Raw genomic sequence first — 17376 nt, forward strand, 5'->3', positions numbered from 1 at the left:
CAGCGCGGCGGGGCGGGCCTTAGCGCTGACGGACAGCCCGCCTCAGCCAATCGGAGCCCGCGCCGCGGCCCGGCCATGTCGGCAGCGGCGGTTCCGCCCGGCCGGCCAACATGGCCCTGACGGCTGAGAGCGAGTCCCGCCTGTACCGCTCGCTACGCGTGGCCTCGGGCGCCGCCGCGCACCTCGTGGCGCTGGGATTCCCCGCCGCCGTGGCCGTGCTGGCGCGGCCCGGATCCAGTGAGTGCCGGTGGGGCCGGGGCCCGGGGCGCGGGGAGGGCCGGATGTCTCAGCTCAGCTCAGCTCAGCTCAGCTCAGCTCACCCTGCGCTTCCCTTCCAGGTCTCTTCTCCTGGCACCCGCTGCTCATGGCCCTCGCGGTAAGTGCCGCTGCCCCGGTCACCGCCCCGCTGCCGTGGGGCAGGCAGGGGCCGTGCCGGCGGAGTCCCGGGGTGGTGGGTGCCGAGCCCCGGGAGCCCCCGGGTGATGGGAGGCCGAGCCCCGGGAGCCGCGGCGCAGGGGCGTTTGGCCGGTGCCAATGCCGCTGCCCTCTGCCCCCCAGTTCTCGTTCCTGATGACGGAAGCGCTGCTCATCTTCTCCCCGGAGACCTCGCTGCTGCGCTCCTTCTCCCGCAAAGTCCGAGTGCGGGCGCACTGGGCCCTGCAGCTGCTCGCCCTGCTCTGCGCGCTCCTGGGGCTGGGAATCATTACCTACAACAAGCACCTGAACGGCAAGGGCCACTTTGTCACCTGGCACGGGCTGACGGGGCTGCTGGCCGTGCTGTACACTGGCGGGCAGTGCGCCGGGGGCGTGCTCCTGCTCTACCCCAAGCTGATGAAGAACTGGACGCTGGCCAAGCTGAAGCTGTACCACGCAACCTCAGGGCTGGTGGGCTACCTGCTGGGCTGTGCCAGCCTGATGTTGGGCATGTGCTCCCTCTGGTTCACCACCACGGTGACCGGTGCCTCGTGGTACCTCGCCATGCTGTGTCCCCTCGTCACCAGCCTGGTTATCATGAACCAGGTGAGCAATGCGTACCTGTACCGCAAGCGGAGCCAGCACTGAGGGCTTGGTGCTGACCTGAACTTCCCAGAGCAAGCTGGGTCTCCCCTCGGAGAGAGCTGGCAGCCCCCCTGCTTGCACAGGGTCTCCTTGGAACTCAGTTTCTACCTACTCGTCTTTCGTTAGTCCTGGATTGTCTGTAGTGTCTTGTCCCTGGGGAGCAGCCGCTCCAGATGTGTGTGACACCTCACCCCTGCCTCGCTGGGGACGTTACCTGGCACAGGTGAAGCTGCCAGTCCCTGTGGCAGCTCGGTGCTCAGTGCTGGGAAATGGAGAGCTCACTCAGGATTCCTGCTCCTTCTCCCTTCCCACACAGGGCTGCTTTGGAGCAGGCAGGACAGGAGACATCCTGGTGAGGAGGGCAGGGAGTCCCTTCTCTCCCGGGAGGCTGCAGCAGGCACCAGGCTGCCTCTCCTGCCACGGGAGCAGCTTGACAGGAAAGCACATGGCACGGTTGTGGCTTCAGCCCTGGCAGGGCTGGGGCAGGGTGGTGGCACCCGAGCGATGGTACAGCAGCACTTGTGTCCCCATGGCACGGGGCAGTCCCTGGGATCAGAACGCGCAGCTCTGCCCCAAGGCCCTGGGTCTGCACACCCACTGCCACGCACAAACCCCTCCTCCGTGGGCTGGGCTCGGCCTGGTGGGGTGGGGTCAGTTTACAGAGCAAATTACTGAGCCGGGCTGTGAACGTGCAGCCAGCAAGTCATAGGGAACAGCGTGAGCACAGGGGGAGGCACAGACCTGGGCGATGAACCCTTGGGAAGGCAGGAAGAAACCTCCATGCTGGCACAACAGCCTTCCTTCCAGCACGCATCCTGCTCCCGGCAGGGCTGGAGAGCTGGGAGCGGCTCCCAGGCTGAAAAATTCCTCTGTATCCAGAGCTTTTATTCAATAAAAATTTCAGGCAGCTAGAGTGCAACAAGCCCTCTTTACTTCTTGGGTGGGATGAGCTTCTTTTGGGGTGCAGGCAGACATCTCTGCCTGTGAGCACCTGGGAAGAAACCCTCTCCCCAGCCTCCTGACAAGAGCCCCCAGGGGCTGCTCTGGGCCGGGTCCCCCATCCTGCCCGTGCTCTGCTGCAGGAGCCAGCGCTTTCAAAGAACTCTTTATTGATACCCAAATGTCTGTGTTCTTCCCATTTGACAAAACCTTCTTGTGTGGTCCTTTAAAAAAATAATCATGACACTGCTGATCCACATCCCAGGCTGGGAATTGCCCACTGGATCAGGAGCTGTGGAGGCTGTCGCAGGGAGCATCCTCTCCATCCAGGAAAAAAACTCCATTAACAAAGAGGGAGGGAAAAGAAAGGGGGAGCCCACATTCTACCTGCAGGAAAGAAAACCTGCTGCCAGAGGAAGCAGCTAGAGTCCCACTGTAAAATTAATTCCAGCTTCTAGTGTAATCTGGCAAACGGATTAGCCGGGGAGCAGCCAAGGGCAGCAGCTCCTTTCAGTGGGAGGGGGCAGGACAGGAAGGAGGAGAGAATGCCCACCATGCAAAGCCTGGAGCTGGTGGTGCTGGAGCACCACCAGGAAGGACTGGATGGCCTCTTCCTGCCCAGTGTCCTGTCCCCTCCTACCCAACAAACTTCCCACCAGTCCTGGTGAGCTACTGCTGGGGCAGGGGGAGGCTCCCCACGGGAAAGACATTTGGAAGAGAAACCCACCAGCCTTCCCATTGCCTCAGTTAGGGACAAAACTACCTTCAGAAAGGAGAAAATAAGTGTTGAGTGCTCTGGCCAAGCCCTGGCACAGAGGAGAAGCTGACTTTGATCCCTCGAGGGCCAGCACAGCGGCTTGGGGCAGGGATCAGCCCCGTGTCCCTCTCCCAGAACAGCTCCCACTGCCTGCACCGACTCCACGGCCTGCCCCGTCTGAGGGAGTGGCGCCAGGAATTCCTGTCCTCACGGCGGTGGCAGTGTCACTGTCCCGGGTGCCCGGTGCTGGCCGCGAGCAGCAGCGAAGCGTTGCAATGAGGTATCCCCTGCCTGTGCCGCGGGAGGAGTCCCCGCTCCAGGGGGACACGAGGGAGATTAGCAGCTCTCCAGCGGAGACAGGGCGGGAAGGGGGCCGGTCACAGCTGGGCCGGGGCGTCCTGGAAGCTGATGAGGTTGGACTCCTGGCCAGGGCTCTTCCCGGCCGTGCCGGGCTCGGGCAGCAGCGGGCTGTCGGCCTTCGCTGCTGCTGCCGCCTCCTCCTCATCATCCTCCATGCTGGGCCAGGCTGACTGGTCCTCCACGCGCTTCAGCCGCTCGTTCAAAGCCTTCAGGGCCAGCTGCCTGCAGGACAAGGGCACGTGGGCAGGTTAACCCCGGCTCAGTGGCTCTGCCCCATGGGGCACTCTGCAAATCAGTCCCTGGCTTCTTCCCACCAGGAAAGGGTGGGTTCAGTAGTGCTGGGGAAGACCTGGAGAGCCTGGGACTGCTCCACAGAAATCCACTCTGGCTCCCAGACTACTCACATGGAGTTTTCACGCTACGTGGTGCAATTGGAGGCTGTCAGCACGAGGGCAGCTCCGGGAACGGGGAATAAAGGCATAAAGCAGGGCAGGGAAAAGGGAGTGCCAGCACCCTGTCCAAACCCTCCTGCCAGAAGTCAGGAAGGCCAGTGCTGGCTGTGCTGGAGGGCTGGGGTGTGGGGCTGACTCACTGCCCTCCCTGGGCCAGGGTGAACTGGTGGAAGGCTGCCACGAGCATGGGCTGCCACACCCCCAGGCTGTACCCCTTTCTTCTGCAGGGCCCCCTAACCTTGTCTGCCCCTTTCCTAGAATCTCCCCTGCCTTTCCATTGCTGCTCCACATCTGGAAGAGCAGGATAATGTCCCACCAGCTCCCTGAAATGCTCCTCATCACCTCCGTGGTAGACCACATGGAGAAGGCTCCTCCTGAACCCCTGCACCTAAATCTCCCCCCACCTCCTTGGCTGGACTTTAAACCATCCCTTGCTGTCCCCAGACACGACCCCTATGGGCAGGGCAGGGCAGGGCAGGGCAGGGCAGGGCAGGGCAGGGGGTACCTTCTCCTCTCGGCGTCCTGGGGGTCCGTCCCCGGCAGGCTGATGGTGATGGAGGACGGGGCACCCACGTCGTAGCGCTTGACGGTCTTGCGGCACAAGCGCACCTTCACCAGCACGCTGTGCACCAGGTTGGCCACCAGCCCCACCACGGGCTGCAGGATCTCGGGGAAGAAAGTGGCGAAGGCGAAGTGGTCGCTCATGTCTCCGCGGCCTCTACTGTGCCGCTGGTAGAAGCGGAGATAGACCCAGCTGGAGAGGAGCCCGAAGCCGTACGAGGCCAGTACATTGCTCTCGACGAGGGCAGCGAGCCGCAGCAGAGCCAGGAGAAGGAGCAGGAGCATGGGGACAGCCTTCATTCTGACCTGAGGCACCTTCAGTACGGTGCTGTCCCCCATCGTCTGCTTGAGGGCCACCAAGACCCCCCCGAGGAAGCCCAGGCCGCCGTGGATGCGGACGGCGAACAGATAGTGGAGGTGGAAGGAGGCCACATAGGTGAGGAAGTAGGCGAGGGCCGCCAGGAGCCCCACGGAGATGTTCACCACGGCGAAGAAGACAAGGAGCTCCAGCGCGCCCCAGAGGGGCTCCAGCAGCCGCCCGGCCGTCCCCAGCGTGGCCAGGCTGGCCGCCAGCCCCCAGGCGCGCTCCTCCACCAGCCCGTGCGTCAGCAGCGTCCACACCCAGAAGTTGGGGGGCAGGAGGTAGCCGGGCGTCACCCCCAGCCCGTAGGCCGTGTCCAGCCCGAAGGAGAGCAGGTACAGCAGCACCGCGGCGGCGCTCAGCGACTTCACCACCACGCTGGTGCCGGCCAGCGCCGCCAGGAAGTGCTGCCGGGCCACCGGCAGGTACCGCCGCATCTTCGGCCCCGCGGGCGGGACGGGGCGGCCCCGCGGGGGCTGCCCGGCCCCACCCGCCCGCCGCCCCGCGCCGGGCCCCGCGCAGCCCCCGGCCGGCCCCGGCCCCGGTCTCTCCCTCCGCCGCCGCCTCGGGCCAGGCCGCGCTCGGACCCTCCGCTGGGCCAGGCCGGGCGCGGACAAACAGGGCCGCTGCGCATGCGCGGAACGGGGGCGCCGGGGCGGGGCTCCTTCGGGGGCGGGGCCAGGGCGCCGCGGGGCACGTCGGGACTTGTAGTCCGGCCACGTTGGCAGCGCGGGGCGGCGCGGGACACACGGACGGGACACACGGACGAAGACGGACAGGGAGGAGAGACAGGGACATGGGAGGACACCGAAACGGGAGGACATGGGACAAACGAGCGACACGGACGTGGCGGGGGACACGGCGGGACGTGGGGGAGAGGGGTGGCAGAGCACACTTATGGGGCATGAAGGACACAGTCATGGGGGTGCGTACATGGGGGACGCAAACCCCGGGAAACGCGGATATGGACACGGGTGGGCTGGACACGGAGGGCACTAGGGGACATTGACCCATGAGGACACGGGCATGGAGTGGGGCGTGGGAGGAGGGACACAGTCCTGCGGGGACACAGGAAGATGGGGGGCAGAGCCGCTGCTGTGCCCCAGCCCCTCCTGTGCAGCGGGCGGGCTCTGTGAGCCCTCGGCTCTGCGGTGTCCCTGCCTGTCCCGTGTCCCTGTCCCGCCGCGGTGCAGCAGTGTCAGGGCAGTGTCCCAGCTGGCAGGAGCCCCCCGATATCCTGTGCCCCCCACCACGTGCTGTGCCCCCCCAGCCGTGCCCGCGGCCCCGGGCAATGACGCAGCCACCGCCTGTGAAGTGAAAATATGAACATTATTTAATAACTGAGTCTCTGTAATAAACCATTTGAAAATATTTTACAAGGAGTCACACGCACGATATCTTACAAATTGTCTTTTTGTTGTTTTTTTGTTTTTTTTTTTTAGTTTTCCAACTCTTCTGTACAAAAAAAAAAAAAAAAAAAAAAGAAACCCAAAGAAATTAAAAATAAATTAAAGAAAATCAATTAAAAACCCAATGCCTTTGAATGAGCAGAGAGAAGCTTTCGGGTGGGGACAGGGCAGGAGGTGACCCCGGCGGGACGGGGGGCCCGGGGCCACGCCGCCCGTTCGTCTCATTGGTTTTTAACTTAAAATAGACTATATATGTATATATTTATAGGTATGTATAGTGGTGGTTTTCTGGCAGAGCACCTAACTAGACTACAGAAGTACACACACTCCCGGTAACACAGAGCCATCTGTTCAAACACGGTTCCCAGAGACAGTAACCAAACACACACTGAAAAAGCTACAAGCAGAATGACCATTAATTAACCCCAGCACTAATTAGCGCCTGGCGCCCTCCCCAGCCCCCCCCCGGGGTGGCCATGCCGAGGGGGCTCCCCTGGGCCCGGTTGATGGGGTGGCTCTGAGCGGGGTGCCCCGGGGGGGTGAGGGTCCCCAGGGCTGCCCAGGGACCCCCGGCACTGCCGGGAGCAGCGCGGGGGGGGGGCGGGTGTGGCACCCGGGTGTCGCAGCTGTCACCCGGCTCGGGGCCCCTCCAGCCCCGCGGCACCTCTCCTGGCTGGGTTTGTGGGGTGCAGCGGGGTCTGTGGGGTGCCAGGGCAGAGCAGCCACGCCGTCCCCCCTCCTTGGCACCCGGTGGATTGACTGGGGGCACAACACCCCCAGTGAGCGCCCGGCGGGAGCCCCGGTCCCTCGGGGCACCGCTGCGGGGCCACCCCCGCCCAGCGCCGCGTCCCAGCCAGCGGCACCCGGGGCCCGCGGGACGGGCACGGGCGCCTGGCACGGCCCCTCTGGGGACATGTGGCACGTCCCGCTCCGCTCGGCACTCGAGGACGTGCGGCACGTCCCGCGGGGGAGCGTGTGGCGTGACCCGCTCGGGGACACAGGGCATGTCCCCCAGGGGACAGGCAGCGCGTCCCCGGCCAGTGCGGGGTCTTTGGCAGGGCAAGGGGGTCCGGGCAGGGCTGGAGGTGGGGGGCAGGGCTGAGCAGGCAGGATTCACAGTGATCTGCAGAACGGAAAAGAAACAAAATACATTTCCCCCCCGCCACCTTTTCACCCCAGTATCTGTGCCCAAGGACGGCCGGGGCCGGGGATCCATCGTGCCCCGGCGCAGGCAAAGGCCACTGCCCCCCGCCCCTGTCCCTGTCCCTGTCCCTGCCCGCTCGCAGCCCCAGCCCGCAGGGATGAGCCCGCAGGGATGAGCCCGCAGGGATGCTGCAGCTGCCCCACACGCCCTGGGGCCGGTACCGCCAGAACAAATGATACTGACCCGCACAGTCAAGTCCTTTCTTTCTTTCTTTTTTTTTTTTTCCTCCCCCCCCCCTTTTTTTCCTTTTTTTTTTTTTTTTTTTTTTTTCTGTTTGTTTTCCCATGTGTCCTCGTTGCTGACAGTAAACCCCGCCGGTCTCCAGATGAAAATGTTGGAAACTCGATGTAGAAAGATCTGCTTTAAAATCTTCAGGCTAAAAAAATAGGCGAGGTGGATGGGGGGGTCGCGGGCGGAGGACACCGACGCCACTTTTCCAAGTCCGAGTGGCCGGGAGGGCGCGACGCCGGGGCACCGTCCCGGTGCCCGCTCTGCCGGGGAGCCCCTGCCCGCACCCCGACTCTTCTTTGGCTGCGGCCGGTGGGGAGAGCGGGGCGGCACCGCGGGGGTCCCCGAGGCGGCGGAGGGGACGTCGCTCCCGCTCCACCGGGCCGGGGAGGGGCATGGAGATGGAAGTTGAAAGAAAAGAGAGCTGGCGGGGGCGGCCGGGGGGCTAAAGGCAGGCGGCCGGGGGCAGTGGGAGCCGGCTGGTGCTGGAGTAGAGGAGCAGCAGCTGCAGCGAGAGCAGGACCCCCAGGGAGGGGGAGAAGGAAGCCCCTCGGCCACAGTCTGAGGTATCTTCCTGAATGAGTGAAGAGAGAGGGGCTGTGGGGCACCCCCAGCAGTGCCTCGGCACCCCAGGGGCACCCACTGCCCTGGCAGGGGCATCTGCCACCTCCCTGCTGCCCTGAGAGCCTCCTGCCCTACAGCACAGCCCCGGGACCACCCCGGTGCTGCTCTCCCCGGGACCCCCGTGGCTCTGCTCTTTCCCCCAGGAGGGCACTCCTTGGCACTGCTCTCACAGGGACCCCTCATAGCTGTGATCTCCCCAGGGAATACCCCAGGGCTCTGACCCCTCCTCCCTATCCTCCCAGAGCTCCAAACCCCCATCAGAGGGGTCCCCCCGCAGCACTGCACCCCCGGGGATCCCCTCATGGCTCTGTTCCCCTTGGGGCACACCCCATGGCTCTGCTCCCCCCAGGGGGGACGCTCACCTTTCCACTTCCCCCTCAGGGCTCCCCTGGGACCCCCCTCCCATGGCTCCATTCCCCTGCTCAGGGAGAACCCACTGCCCAAATTTCCCCCAGTGGAGCACCCCCCAGGGAACACCCCCATGGCTCTGCTGCCCCCACCAGAGGATTCCCACTGCCCCCACCCCTTCCCAGGGGCCAGCCCCAGCTGTGGTCCCCTCCTGCTGCCCCTGCCCCCCACGTACTGTTGCATTGTAGTCGAAGCAGATGTGGGGGCCTTTCCGGTAGCGGGGCCTGTCCACCAGCTCACACTGGTTGGGGTCCCTCGGGGGGGCTTCGCAGGTCAAGGAAACCACCAGGAGCAGGGCAGTGGGGCTCATAGGGCATCCCCAGCCCCTCTGGCCACGGGCCAGCTCCCTCCAAACTCCACAACTCCACAGGTCCTTATCCCCCTGCCTGTCCCACAGACCCCACGTGTCCCCCCACCTTGCTGCCACCACATTCCAGTGGGATGCAGCTGAGACATCAAAGGATACCTCTTACCTCTGCCTGCAGCAGCTTGACAGACTCACACTGGCTGCAGAGGGGCTTGTCAGCCACCACGAAGAGCAGGTTGGTGTTGGCCAGTCTCTGTGCATGGAAGAGCCTGGGGGTACGAAGGCAGTGGGACCCCTCTTACCCTGTGCCCCAATCCCCCCCAGCCACCAGTGCCAGCCCTGCTGGCGTGTGGCTCTGGGGAGGCTGAACCAGCAGCATCTCCCCAGACCCAACTGCATCACTGTCCCTGTCCTCCTCCCCATCCCTGTCCCCAACTTCATCCCTATCCCTAACCTCATGCCTGTCTGCATTCCCATCCTTGTCCCCAGACTGATGCCCATCCCCATTCCCTGCCCTGGCCTCCATCCCATCCTCATCTCCACCTCCCTCCCCATCCCCATGCTGAGGGGCTGCCAGGGACTCAGCCCTGATGGGCTTCCAGGGCTTGGTTCCACGCAGAGGATCCCTGGGGACACCATCACCCACAGGTGATGTCCACGGGGACACCACTGTTCCTCTCTGTCCCCCCCTCCGGGTATCACAGACCCCCTAAATGCTGCACAGCATCTCCTACTGTCCCCACACAGGCTGCTGCACGGGGATCTTGGCACAGGCAGCCTCGGGGGTGTCCCCAGCCCTGCCCAGGGGAGGGACAGTGGGGATGGACCCACCTGGAGCAGTTGCCGCAGTCGATGATGGCGTTGTAGGTGGCGTTGACGGTGCTGAAGTAATACTGGGTCTGCTTCATGATGCAGCTGGTCTCCCTGGCCTCCATGCCGTCCCCCACCACCTCCTCTGTGCCAGCACAGCGCTGTGGGCCAAAGGCCACCAACCCCCCCCAGCCCCTGCCCACCCCCAGCTCAAAGCTCCCCAGGCACTGACCCGTCTGGAACCAGCTGCTGTAGGTGAGGCTGTACAGGAACTGCTGGAACAGGGACCTGGGGAAGCAAAGCGTGGCCACGTCAGGTGTCCCTGCCCCAAGGACACCCCGGTGTCACTCCCCAGTGGGAATGGCCCCAGGGAGGGGACGTGGCAGGGCTCACCAGGCTGCGGCCGAGGTCCACCAGGCGAGGCTCAGGAGATCGGCCACAGTGGGCTGTGGGTAAAGAGGGGGCAGTGAGCCAGCAGGTCCCCATGAGGGGCACTGGGGACACACTCATGGGTCCCAGACCAGCTGGAATGCACCATCCCTGCGGGTGCTCACCACAAAGACGCCGCGGGGCGCCGCGCCCGTGTTGCTGGGGGCCTCGGGGGCACAGACGGATTGGAAGTCGTAGGACTCCTTGCGGGCGTAGAAGGAGTTGTTGTAGAGGGCAGACATCAGGTTGGCATCCACTTCGCTGAAGAACTTGCCCACCTGAAATGGAGACACCGAATCTGCACCCACATGCCACCTTGGCATGGACTCCCTGGAGGGGACTCGAGTGGGGCTGTCACAGACACGAGCTCAAGGGTTCAGCTCCTCGCTGCATCCACGCCCAGGAGAGCTACGGGCACCGCTCACCTGGTACCAATGGTCCTCCTGGTTGGAGAGCACCAGGAAGCCCCCATCGTCGATGAGGACACAGATGAGGTCCTGGGGAAGAAGGGCCATGTCATCCAACCCTGGCCATGCCCCGGGCAAGCAGGGCCAGCGGAGGGGGTGGCAGGCTGTCAGGCAGGGGGGCAGCATGGTGTCCCTAAGCCTCAGAAGCATCTCAGTGCCAGGAGCACCCATGCTGGGTGCAGGGAACAGGAGACACTACCCACCCTGGGGGTTTAACAGCCCTCTCAGGGGGTGCACGGTCCATGGGGAAACCCCCAGGCCTTCATCCCTGTGTGGTGGGCTGGGTCTGGCCAAGCTTGGGGAGCAGCAGGGCACAGGGTGGGTGCACAGGGTGAGTAAGCAGGGGACAGGGACCTCTCCCACCTCTCCCAGCCATTCCATACACCCCCACCAGCTGCCCCTACCTCTGCCCACCACCCACCTTGTTGTTGGCCTCACAGTCCATCTCACAGCTGCTTGAGGGGTCACACTGTCAACCAAAAGCAGGGCAGAGGAACAGGTTAGCAGGATGGTCATCCCCCCAGAGCTGTCCTCCCAGCCAGTCCGGGACGTGCAGGGTAGTGTCTCCAGAGGCTGGGGACAGGTACCCTGAGGAACAAGCCCATTGCAACCACAGGCACCGTGTCCCAGCAGTGCCCCCCAGCAAGCAGAGCTCCCTCCCTGCCCTGTGTCCAGCCCTGTTCCCTGGCTGTGCCAGGCCCCAGGACATACCCGGCGGGTGCCCAGCTGGTCCCGGTCTGTCCGGTTGCTCGCCAGCACTTTGAACTTTTCAGCCCAGGCCTCCAGGTCCAGCTTCACCCCCACCACTGGGGCAGTGGGGAGACAGGGGAGTGGGGAGTGAGCTGTAGCCTGGAGAGGTTGCAGGGACCCCCCAGCCTGGCACCAGGGCACCCAGCTCCCTGCCTACCTGCGGGCTTCAGAGTCTTGCCCCCGATGCTGAGCTCCACGGCGGTGCTCACCAGGATCCCAATGGTGTTGTTCTCCAGGTCCAGCCCCCGGTAGCCAGCTGTGAAAGGCAGGGGTGACATCAGGGGACACATGGAATCAGTGGCATCCTGGGTCACACGCTGTTGCCCTGAGCTGGCACCCACCATCTCGGTAGGGTGGCTTGAAGATATAGCCCTTGTTGTCCAGGCTCCTCCGGTAGAAGCTGGCGTTGAAGGGCTCCGGTTCCTCCTCCCAGTCATCTGCAGCCCTGGCAGGAAGAAGCCACAGCCATGATTGTCACTGTCATCTCTGGTCCCACCAGAGATGGCCCAGCAGGAGCAGACACGTCACTGAGCAGGGCAGACACTCACTTGTTAGGGAAGACACGGGTGATGCCCCCGTCGGTGGCTGCGAAGACAGCCAAGAGGCTGTACCTGCAAGGAGAGGGGCCAGGTACACCAGCCATCAGTGGGGTTTTGCTCTGTCCTTGCCTCCACAGCCCATCCCAATCCTCATCTGTCCCAAGACAGTGCTGCCCACCCGGGGCCATCTCCCCATCACCTACGTGTTGAGGTCCTGGTCCTTCCAGACTTGCTCCACCAGCTGCTGTGTGATACCCGTGTCCAGGATGAGGTTGTGCAGGAGGAAGTTGTCACCTTGGGTGGTGGAGAGGAGGAGGAGGTGAGAGCTGACATCATGAGGGCCACCCATGTCCCCTGCTCTGCCCCAGCACCCACTCTGCAGCAGCTCCCAGGATCCCTACCCCAGCACAGTTTATCCCCTGCTCCATCTCCCCCTGAATCCCCATCCACCCTCAACCCCCCAGCAGCCCCCCCAGCAGCCATCCCAGCTACTCACACTGCTTGGAGTCTGGGGTCACCTTTTCCATGAGGGCAATAAAGTTTTCCAGGAATTCGGTGTTGTTATCCGACAAGTCGAGGTCTTTGCAATACTCTCTGGGGTTTGGGGGACAAGGTTTGTCGTTCGTGGGGATGGAAAAGGTAAGGTCAGTTCTCCCCCGGGGATGGCGGGGTGGGCGCTGGCTGTGCTGCCAGCACCCAGGCTTGACAGGGACACAATGGTGGCGACGTGCCACCTCTCCTGGGAGTGTCACCCCGCCAGGGGAACTGGCTGTGGGCATCTCTGCAGACTGCCCAGTACCCAGTGCCCAGTACTGCTGCCTGCAGTGCCACCAGAGAAGCGTCACACCAGTCACCGGGTCTGTCACTGCCACAGGCACTGAGGTGCCGTCACCTCTGCCAGGGCAAGGTTTGATGGATCCTGGTTTGCCCAGAATGGTACAACACCGAGTCCATCTCTCCCCACACTGCTGGGGCTACTGGTGGGACTGGGTGCCTCTGACACTGTACTTACCTGTGGGGCTATGCCCACCCTGCCCTGCCCCTGTGGCACCCAGGGATTGGGGCTCCATTGTGGGTGCCAACAGGGATTTGCCTTGGGATTCTCCACAGCTGCACAGGCAGCACCAGGCAGGCACTCAAGGCCCTACCTGTGCCCTTTGCACAGATGGTTGGGTGCTGGCTGAGCCCCAGCTGGTGGAGATGGGTGCTTGCCCATGGGCATCACTGGCCCTGAGACACTCCTGGCACAGGCAGTACGGTGGGTGCCATGTCCCTGCTCCAGTCTGGAACACCCTGAGCGCAGAGTCCCAGCCCCAGCGATGCCAGGGACAGCTGTAACCCGTTGGTCACCACAAGACTCTGACTGGGTGGCACAGGTTAGTGCCAGCCCGGTGTGCTAAGAGACTCCTGTCCTCAGCGGTGAGGCTGTGAACAGTGCCAGGGTGCTCAGGGCTCCCTTACTCACAACCCCTCCGCCAAGCTCCTGACTCTGCCAAAAACTCTGTCATTAGGAGGACAAATGGAGCAAAGGGTGGCAGGGAGCATGCCCACAGGGCAGCTGAAAAAGGTGAGGCACCCTGCCCAGCTCGGCCCGGCCCCTCAACCCGTTCGGGGGGGAACAGCCACCTGAATATCTCCACCGACACGCACAGATACAGGTACTCACACACCCACGGGGGACGGGGGATATACGGTTTCTGAAAATTTCCGGAGGCCCGTGGGCGCGGCAGCGCCGGCGGCAGATCATACAGTCGCCCTGGGTGCCGGGCACGCCCTGGCACACGGCCCCCCCCGCCCCTGCCCACGCCGGGCAGCGCCCACCGCAGCAAGGGTGCTCATGGAGCCGCTCTGGGGATACCGAAGGGCTCGCCCTGACTTCCACAGCCGCTGTTCCCTCCAGCTGCAGCGTCTGCAGAGCCCCACACCAGACACTGAGCCCAGCACTGCAGCCTGAGCAGCACCGTGGGTGCAGACCCACTCCTGGGGCCTTGGGCTCGGGCATCCCCTCCCTATCCATCCTCTCTGTGTGCTTACGGGCCAATTTTCAGTAACAGTGCTCCTGTTTCTCATTCACGCTCTGCTGTGGTTCCCATGTGCCCTGGACTTCACCCCCACTGCCCAGCAGAGGGCCTGGGGACTAAGCTCCCCAAAAGCCAGCGCTGCACAGTGATTGTACCTTCTGGGCTGGTTCACCCAGACTTGGTGTGAGTGGCTGCTGCTCTGGGCCGGGAGGGCGGGGGGTACCCGCAGGTGGCCGTGCTGGACCTCAATCCACTGCAATCCCCAAAAGCTGCACTGGCAAAACATCCCCTAACAGGACGCCTAGCTGCTATAACGATCTATGAGCAGACAGGTGATTAGCTGGTGATGTTAATTAGGGCTGGCCAGAGATTGCTCTGTAGTAGCGGGAAGGGCGGGGTGCTGGCAGAGCCATGGTGCCCACTGAAGGATGGCCCTTCATCCCTGCTAGGTGACAAGACTGGGCGGCATGGCCCAGGGGAGGGGACATATCTGTCCGTCAAGGGGCCGCTACGCTGCCCTCACGTCCCCAAACCCCCTGGGCATCCCAAATTTGGGCCGAAACCTCCCCCTCCTTCTCCCTCCCCCCCACCCCCGCAGCCAGCACGACTGTATGATGCCGCCGGCGGCCCCTCGCTCGGCAGGGATTTTCAGAAACTATACCTATATATGCACGCGCAGAGGTCGGGCTGCACCGGGTGCATATATACTGTGCTGGATGCAACCGGGTGGCGCAGCGGGGCCGGGGTCCCGGCGGCAGCCCCGCGGCCGAGCGGGCACACGACACACACAGCCACAGGGCACGGGGAGCGGGGACAAGGCACGATGAGGCGAGGATGGGGGCGATGGTGGGGTCGGCAGCGGGGCCGGGGCGGATGCACACCTCGGCAAGCGCACACGCAAAGCTACCTGGGAGCAATGAACACATGTCCCTCCGACTCAAAGCTGTTGGGCAGCAGGTATTCAAAATCTGCAACAGAAAGGGAAGGTTATCCGGCGGGGAGCGGGGACGGGGGCGCCGGGGCCAGGAGGGAGAGAGACGGACAGAGAGAGAGAGAGGGGAGGGAACAAAATAAAACAATAAAGAAAAAAGGCATTTGCTGCTCTTGGTAACAAGAGAGGAAGGAAAAGGCCGTTCTGCTGTTGCTGGCACCGCACGGGAAGGAAGGTTAGAGCCAAATCAGGAGAGGTTTGCCCATCTCGGCTCGAATTTGCTCGGTCGCGGGCTGAAGGCGCGCGGGTGCGTACGCGCGGCCGGTACGCAGGGACACACAGACACACACACATATATATATGTGCGCACATGTATATATATATATATATGCATGTTCGGGAGGGCGGGGGGACGTCTCTCTCTCGGGGGAGGGGTGGTGGGCGAGGGCAGGGAACCACATGCTGCGCTCCTGGCCGGAGGAGGATCACCAGAACACTCGGTTGTCGGGAGAAAAAAATAAAGGGAGTTTTCAGGCATCAACATGGCCAGAGGGGAACCTTGCCGAGGACAGTCCAACCAGAGGCTCCCGCCCTGCTGCAGGGCCGTGCAATGCGCTGCCGGGCTCTGCTGCCGGGCACCGGTGCCCCCTCCCTCCCCGGGGTGGTGGCACCCCAATGGGGACGGGGATCCGCGCTCGCCCGCCAGCACGCTCTGCTTTAACAGGCTGATGCAGCCCAGTAGCTTTGGGGTGTCTCTGGGAATGCCCCAGCAGAAGAGACAGAGGATGCAGGGCTCAGCTCGCAGGGGCGAGCTGCGTTAGGGGGCGCATGGAGGGGTGCTATGGGACACCCCTGGGACTACGTCTCCCCCACGATGGGCACCGCCACCCCCTTGCCCTCCCGTCAGCTCCTGGTGCATTGCACGGCACAGCCAGAGGTTGGACTGTTGCTCTCTGAGGGCTGGAGGCAGGGGCTGGGTACAAGCCGATGAGAGGAAGAAGAGGAGGAGGAGGAGGAGTACAAACACTCGTACTTGGTCCATCAGCATTGCCATCACAGGGGCGCTGGGAGGAGGCAACTCAAGGCTGATTGAACAGGGCTGAGGGTGACACTGCCACCTCCCCACTGTCCTGCCCGCCTGGCCCTGTCCCCCGTGGCCCCTCCTGTGCTGCAGTGCCCCCCCACAAGCCATTTCCCTGCCTGTGCCAGGGAGGGCGTGCTGCCGGGCAGGCTGCTGGTGGGTGCCGTGTGCTGGGGGCTGTGTGGGATGGAGAGTGGTGGCGGGTCCCGTGGGGACCGTGTGTGCCAGGTGTCCCCTGGCTCGCTGTGGGGCTGTGTGGCAGCTGTGGGTCAGGAGGCCCCTCTGGCATTGAGGGAATGTGGGCCTAATCCTGTGTCCCATGAGTGATGTCCTGCTCCACTGCAGGGGGAGACCGGCTGGCATCTCAGCCTGCCTTGGTGGGACTTTGGGCTCAAACTTGGCTGCTCCCAGGGGCACAGATGGCACCAGGACACTGTACCATGCCATGCTGGTCCCCATGGCAGGGGGGATGGCCACCGAGCAGCTGTGGGGGCAGGCAGTGTGGCACCCCTGGGCTCAGCCATCCCGCGTGCCCCTGGGGCCAGGCTCGCAGTCACCTGTGCAGCTGGGAGGCACTGCCCCAGGTGGTCCCATCCCATCTCTGCAGAGGGTTCCTGCTTGTAGGCTTTCCCCAAAAAGCCTGTCCCAGAGGCTGATGGCAGTGGTGGATTGGGCCCCCCCCACCTGTCCTCCATCCCTGCCACCTTTGGGCACCCACCCCACAGCCCCCCACTCCCTGCACAGCCCTATCCCTTTCAGGTTGAGTTGTCTTGGGGAGAAGGAAGCAAAGGAGCCAGGAGAAGGGGAGAAGGAGTTGGAGGAGACGAGCAGGAGAAGAGGAGCAAGAAGGGGCAGCGTTGGAGAGGAAGAGCAGGGCATCCAACTAGCTACAAAATCCTGGTGGATCGAAAACGGCAGTTTCATACAAGATCGGCTCTTGAACCATATCGAACCAGGTTTGGGAGTGATGCACAGGGAGGGAGGGAGTGGGGATTTTCGTGACAAAGCTCTCATGAACAGAACAAGACATGTTGCTTTCAAATAAAGGGGGAACTGGAGGAGAGGAAGAGGAGAAGGAGAAGGGAGGAAGGGCGAGTTGGTGGCGGTTTGCAGGTTCGGCGTGGCAAACGGGCAGGGAGATGGGCAAGCAGGGGGCTGGGGGGGACTGGACACGGGGCAGGGGACGGGGTGGTGAAGGTGAGTGGTCTGAGACTGAAAATACTTGCCCTTCATTTTGATGTTTGGTACTGTGTGAATCCACCATAGAGAGAAAGCAAGAAAAACAACAAACAAAAAACAACAAACAAAAAAAAAAAGGGGTTGGGTGGAAAGGGGGAAGGGGGGCACAAACAATATTTTATTCAATCGACGTTTGAATAAAAATATTGTGTACTATAATCATACCAAAAGGAAACCTCTTGCAAAAAACGACATGAAGAAAAGAAAACATAAGAAAAACCCAGTAACAAAAGGAAAAGAAAAGGCCACGGTGAAATAAGAACAAAAAAAAAAAAATGCAAAGATATAACTAGAGAAATATATAGATATATATTCAATACTCCAAAGGAAAATGAGAATCAGTAGCAAACAGTTGCAACAGTCTTGATATCAAAATGTCCTCACTGAGTCGGGGGGCATGCACGGCACGGTGGGCAGAGCTGGGGAGGACGGGGGGGGTC

The 17376-nt window shown here is 62.9% G+C and overlaps 3 protein-coding genes across 4 annotated transcripts in view; 1 reads left to right on the forward strand and 2 right to left on the reverse strand.

Moving 5' to 3' along the window:
- Positions 1 to 68: 68 nt before the first annotated feature.
- LOC128794258 (transmembrane reductase CYB561D2) lies at positions 69 to 1970 on the forward strand. Its single transcript, XM_053954002.1, has 3 exons — positions 69 to 237; positions 339 to 376; positions 559 to 1970. Exons 1-3 carry the CDS (start codon positions 111 to 113, stop codon positions 1060 to 1062), a joined length of 669 nt encoding a protein of 222 aa, XP_053809977.1. The 5' UTR covers positions 69 to 110; the 3' UTR covers positions 1063 to 1970.
- Positions 1971 to 2151: 181 nt separating this feature from the next.
- TMEM115 (transmembrane protein 115) lies at positions 2152 to 5003 on the reverse strand. Its single transcript, XM_053954001.1, has 2 exons — positions 4073 to 5003; positions 2152 to 3337 (listed from the first exon to the last, which is right to left on the reverse strand). Exons 1-2 carry the CDS (start codon positions 4924 to 4926, stop codon positions 3133 to 3135), a joined length of 1059 nt encoding a protein of 352 aa, XP_053809976.1. The 5' UTR covers positions 4927 to 5003; the 3' UTR covers positions 2152 to 3132.
- Positions 5004 to 5799: 796 nt separating this feature from the next.
- Positions 5800 to 17376, reverse strand: part of CACNA2D2 (calcium voltage-gated channel auxiliary subunit alpha2delta 2) — a 212265-nt gene continuing 200688 nt past the window's right edge. The window contains exons 23-39 of one of the 2 annotated variants that reach the window (XM_053953640.1): positions 16924 to 16944; positions 14593 to 14653; positions 12161 to 12258; positions 11868 to 11958; positions 11674 to 11736; positions 11467 to 11570; positions 11283 to 11381; positions 11087 to 11181; positions 10797 to 10844; positions 10334 to 10405; positions 10034 to 10186; positions 9873 to 9925; positions 9712 to 9767; positions 9501 to 9624; positions 8829 to 8938; positions 8538 to 8626; positions 5800 to 7904 (exon numbers count right to left, since the gene is read on the reverse strand). In XM_053953640.1, coding sequence (XP_053809615.1) covers positions 7776 to 7904; positions 8538 to 8626; positions 8829 to 8938; positions 9501 to 9624; positions 9712 to 9767; positions 9873 to 9925; positions 10034 to 10186; positions 10334 to 10405; positions 10797 to 10844; positions 11087 to 11181; positions 11283 to 11381; positions 11467 to 11570; positions 11674 to 11736; positions 11868 to 11958; positions 12161 to 12258; positions 14593 to 14653; positions 16924 to 16944 — 1466 coding nt within the window. In that variant the 3' untranslated portion in view covers positions 5800 to 7775. The remainder of the gene's footprint in view (positions 7905 to 8537; positions 8627 to 8828; positions 8939 to 9500; positions 9625 to 9711; positions 9768 to 9872; positions 9926 to 10033; positions 10187 to 10333; positions 10406 to 10796; positions 10845 to 11086; positions 11182 to 11282; positions 11382 to 11466; positions 11571 to 11673; positions 11737 to 11867; positions 11959 to 12160; positions 12259 to 14592; positions 14654 to 16923; positions 16945 to 17376) is intronic. The other variant, XM_053953641.1, reaches the window with a different exon arrangement.

The sequence above is a fragment of the Vidua chalybeata genome, chromosome 12 (assembly GCF_026979565.1).
Source record: "Vidua chalybeata isolate OUT-0048 chromosome 12, bVidCha1 merged haplotype, whole genome shotgun sequence".
Classification (NCBI taxonomy): domain Eukaryota; kingdom Metazoa; phylum Chordata; class Aves; order Passeriformes; family Viduidae; genus Vidua; species Vidua chalybeata.

Excerpts from the sequence above, each read along its gene's own strand:
- LOC128794258 (XM_053954002.1), top strand. The coding sequence starts at position 111 with ATGGCCCTGACGGCTGAGAGCGAGTCCCGCCTGTACCGCTCGCTACGC. Across the intron at positions 238-338 it reads GCTGGCGCGGCCCGGATCCA|GTCTCTTCTCCTGGCACCCG; the intron begins GTGAGTGCCGGT and ends CTTCCCTTCCAG. Across the intron at positions 377-558 it reads CGCTGCTCATGGCCCTCGCG|TTCTCGTTCCTGATGACGGA; the intron begins GTAAGTGCCGCT and ends TCTGCCCCCCAG.
- TMEM115 (XM_053954001.1), bottom strand. The coding sequence starts at position 4,926 with ATGCGGCGGTACCTGCCGGTGGCCCGGCAGCACTTCCTGGCGGCGCTG. Across the intron at positions 3,338-4,072 it reads CAGGACGCCGAGAGGAGAAG|GCAGCTGGCCCTGAAGGCTT; the intron begins GTACCCCCTGCC and ends CTTGTCCTGCAG.